A 4,765-nucleotide genomic window follows, 5' to 3' on the forward strand; every position below is an offset into this window, starting at 1 on the left:
CTCAAACAGCCTCAACGAAAAGAGGCTTCAGGGCACGTAACACGCCAATTTTAAGAATAGGATAAACCTTCAAGAGATGTCCTAAAAGTATCCTATGGTCGATCGCAGGATATCATTGAAGATATAAATATTTAATTTATTTTCAAATTTAGGTTCTAATTATATTAATTTTGACAAACAATTTTATTATTTCTAATTCATTTATTACTGGTAAAATTATTTAAATTTAATGCCAAGACGTAATATAGAACGCAATTTCGAAGATGAAGAAGAATTTCAGCGTCAACGACGTGAAAAAAGAGCGGAAAATCAACGTCGACGTCGTCAAATTGCAAGAAAAGTTACTAATAATAGTCATTTAAATGCTTCATCTTTATATCTAAATTCTGCTGAACGTCAATCATGTTATCGATCACATCAAAAAAAACTTCCTCGTTTAAATCAGAATAATACAATTAACGACATAGTTGAATATTATATTGGTCCGATGAATATATCTTGTATTCATTGTAATGCTAAACATTTTCTAGCTGAAAAGGTTGCAAATAGAAGAAATTCTTTTCATGACTGTTGTAACCATGATGCAATATATCTTCAACCATTACCTGAACCTCCTAATTTTCTTCGAAATTTATTTAATGGCAGTCATGCTAAATCCATTGAATTTTTCAATCATATTCGTAGTTATAATAATTCATTTGCCTTTGCATCATTTAATGTCCATTTAATTACTTTTAAAGATAGGAGACCTGGACCTTATTGTTTTAAGATACAAGGTCAAATTTATTATCATATTAATACGACTTTATATGCTGTATCCAATGAAAATCCAACAAATGGTCAGCTTTTTATAGTTGATTCGAATGAGGCAGTTGATCATCGTTTAAATGAAAATTCGAAGTTGGATTATCAAATCTTAAAAAATCTCGAGCACATAATGCGTAAATATAATGTGTTTGCACAGTCATATTTAATGATTTATGAAGAATTAAAAATACAAGGCCAATTAGAAATGGAATGTGATAAATTAATGGAATTACAATTATCATTTATTTTACGTCCTGGAATGGATCGTCGACGATATAATATTCAAAGATCAAATGAGGTTGCAGTCGTTTTTTCTACAAATGCGGATGGAGAAATTCCTGAGTCTTATGTCACACTACGTAATAGAAGTACTAAAATTTTACAACAAGTTAGTTTTATGGATCCAAATGTGGAACCATGGATATACCCTTTATTTTATATATATGATACACGAGGATGGCATCGTAATTTAACAAAATTAAATAGTGAAAGACGAAGAACTAGAGCTCAATATATTAAATATTGTATGGCTATTCGTAATAATTTTAATGTTTTTTTATTAGGCCGTCATTTATTTCAACAATGGCTTGTAGATAATTATGTTAAAATTGAGAAAGATAAAATTGAATTTTGTAAAAGTCATCAAAAAGAATTATGTGTTGAAACACACATATCAAGGTTTAATAGATTATATACAAAATATGGCATTTAATGTTAATGGACGTATCGGAAAAATTATTATACTTCCCTCGACGTTTATTGGTTCTCCACGAAATATGTTACAAAATTATCAAGATGCAATGGCAATTGTTGATAAATTTGGCAAACCAAATCTTTTTATTACTATGACATGTAATCCTAATTGGCGTGAAATCGTAGAAAATCTTTTACCTTTTCAACAAGCCTTAGACAGATCAGATATTTGTGCACGAGTTTTTAATATTAAAAAAAATTATTTAATTGATCTTATTGTTAAACAAAAGTTTTTTGGAGAAGTTGCAGCATATGTTTATGTTATTGAATTTCAAAAACGTGGTTTGCCACACGTTCATATATTGATTACTCTTAAACAAAATTATAAAATAACAACAGTTAATATTGTTGATAAATATATATCTGCTGAAACTCCAGATCCAGAATTCGCGTTTGCATGATATAGTTATGAAACATATGATTCATGGCCCTTGCGGAGATTGGTGTTTTGTAGATGGAAAATGTTCTAAACATTTCCCCAAACTTTTTATAGATGAAACAATAATGGATGAAGATTCTTTTCCACATTATCGTCGACGAAATAATGGTAAAAATTTTGAACGTCCTGGTAAATATATAGTTGATAATCGATATGTTGTACTATCCATATTGTCCTAAATTATCAATGGTTTTCAATTGTCATATTAACATCGAAATTGTTTCAAGTATTAAATCTGTAAAATATCTATACAAATATATTTATAAGGTCATGATGTTGCTGCAATAACTTTTGAACCTAAAACTGAAAATATAATTATTGATCATGATGAGATCCATAATTATATCGAAACTCGTTATGTTGGTCCTGTTGAGGCCAGTTGGCGTATACTTGGCAAAAAATTACAAGACAAAAGTCATGTTGTATTACGTTTACCAGTTCATTTACCTAATGAACAAAATATTACCATTGAAAATGAATGTGTTGAAGATGTCTTGTTTTCTGTTGTAGATCAAGTTACTATGTTGATAGACTATTTTGCTTTAAATTTGCGTGATGAGGAAGCTAAAAATTATTTATATACAGAAATCCCACGTTATTACACATTTAAGAAAATAAAAATTAATGATAAAAATGTTTCACGTTGGACTAAACGTAGTAATTATTTTAATTGTTTAGGACGAATCTATTCAGTATTCTGTTTAGGACGAATCTATTCAGTATATATATAAGTCCAACACAATTAGAATTATTCCATTTACGATTACTATTACTTACGATTAAAGGAGCAACAAGTTTTCAAAATTTAAAAGTTGTAAATGGAGAAACACATCAAACATTTCCTGCTGCATGCTTAGCCTTAGGGTTAATTGAAGATGATGAAGAATGGAATAGAGCTATGAATGAAGCTGTGAAATGGATGATGCCACAACAATTACGTAGATTATTTAGTCGAATTTTAATACATTGTAATCCACTATATCCTGAAAAATTATGGGAAAGTTTTAAAGACGCTTTATCAGAAGATTATGTCAGGAATATTGGTATGTTATATGGTTTTAAAAAAGCATATATTCAAATCAATAATATGCTTTTAACAGAAGGAAAAAGCTTTGCTGGTTTTTCAAACATGGAACAATTAATGAATAATGATGATGTAACAGATGGTCTGACAGAACAAGAATCAGAAATTGGATTGAAACAATATGAGCAATTAAATGATAAACAAAAAGAAATAGTTGATATTATATTAGATAGATTAGATAATAATAGTATTAATAGTCATTGTTTTTATATAGATGGTCCTGGAGGTTCTGGAAAAATTTTTATATATACAACTATTTATTACCTAGCTAAAATTAGAAATAAACGAGTATATACAATGGCTTTTACTGGAATTGCTGCAACATTATTACCATATGGAAAAACAGATCATAAAACATTTGGTTTACCTGTTCCATTATTTGTTGATTCTACATCTGCTATTAAAATTCAATCTAAAGAAGCTAAATATTTAAAAGAAATAGATATTTTCATTTTGGACGAAGCACCAATGGCTCCACGATATGCCTTAGAGATTATGGATCGCACCTTACGTGACATTACTGATAATAATTTACCATTTGGTGGAAAAATTATTATTTTGGGTGGAGATTTTAGACAACTACTTCCAAAAACACATAGTACCAGAAGTGAAATTGTTAATTTATCCATCAAATTTAGTTCAACTTGGAAATATTTTGAGAAATTTTCTTTATCCCAAAATATGCGAGTTCTTTCGGAAGAACCTGAATTTGCAAATTTTTTACTGGATTTAGGTGATGGAAATTTAAATGATTCTAATAATAATATACAGATACCTCAATGTTGTATTGCATCACCTGATACAGATATCGTTGCAGATATATATGGAGATTTAATTAAAAAAAAGGATTTTTTGAAACTCGCTAATTTTGTAATACTTTCAGCTAGAAATACTGATGTTGAAGAAATAAATAAACGAGTTGTAGAATTATTAGATTCTTCTGGTGAACGAATATATACAAGTATTGATAGTATTGTAAATTCTGATGGTAAGAATAATTTTGGTGACGTCATAATACCTGAATATTTAAATAATCTTTCACCATCCTGTCTACCCCCTCATGAATTACGTTTAAGACCAAATTCTGTTATTATGTTAATTAGAAATTTAAGTATTAATGAAGGTCTTTGTAATGGGACAAGGTTAATAGTAGTAGAGCTTGCAAATCATTTACTTAAATGTAAAATATTAACAGGTGATAAAACTGGAGAAATTGTTTTTTTAAATCGAATAACATTATATTGTGAAAATATATATCCTTTTACCTTTTCAAGAAGACAATTTCCAATAAAATTAGCATTTGCAATGACTATTAATAAATCGCAAGGACAAACTTTCGATAAAGTTAGAATTGATCTTCGTAAAGATGTTTTTAATCATGGACAACTTTATGTTGTATTTTCTCGTGTTCGAACATGGCAAGCTCTAAAAGTTTTTCTTGATAATCAGAGAGAAAATCAATTTGTAAAAAATTATGTGTTTAAAGAATTATTCGCATAAAATTTTTTTATAAAGATTAATTCAAAGAAATATATTTAATTAATTTAATATAAGTATCGCTGGATTAGTTAAATTTGTAATTTTTAAATTATTTATATTTAACAAGTTAATTTAAAACTTATGATGTAGTTTAATTAAATATATGTAGTTTAATTAAATTTAAATTAAAAAATTTGTATCTG

The 4,765-nt window shown here is 27.9% G+C and overlaps 1 protein-coding gene across 1 annotated transcript; it reads left to right on the forward strand.

Moving 5' to 3' along the window:
- Nucleotides 1-2,064: 2,064 nt before the first annotated feature.
- On the forward strand, nucleotides 2,065-4,071 carry LOC108725322 (uncharacterized; the record flags this gene model as incomplete). The annotated part of the gene is made up of 4 exons (XM_018452262.1): nucleotides 2,065-2,128; nucleotides 2,267-2,656; nucleotides 2,785-3,042; nucleotides 3,520-4,071. Coding segments are annotated over exons 1-4 (1,264 nt in total), but the record flags the coding sequence as incomplete, so codon positions are not given.
- Between the last annotated feature and the right edge of the window lie 694 nt (nucleotides 4,072-4,765).

The sequence above is a fragment of the Mycetomoellerius zeteki genome, unplaced genomic scaffold, assembly GCF_001594055.1.
Source record: "Mycetomoellerius zeteki isolate Tzet28-1 unplaced genomic scaffold, Tzet1.0 scaffold34, whole genome shotgun sequence".
In the NCBI taxonomy this organism is placed as follows: Eukaryota; Metazoa; Arthropoda; class Insecta; order Hymenoptera; family Formicidae; genus Mycetomoellerius; species Mycetomoellerius zeteki.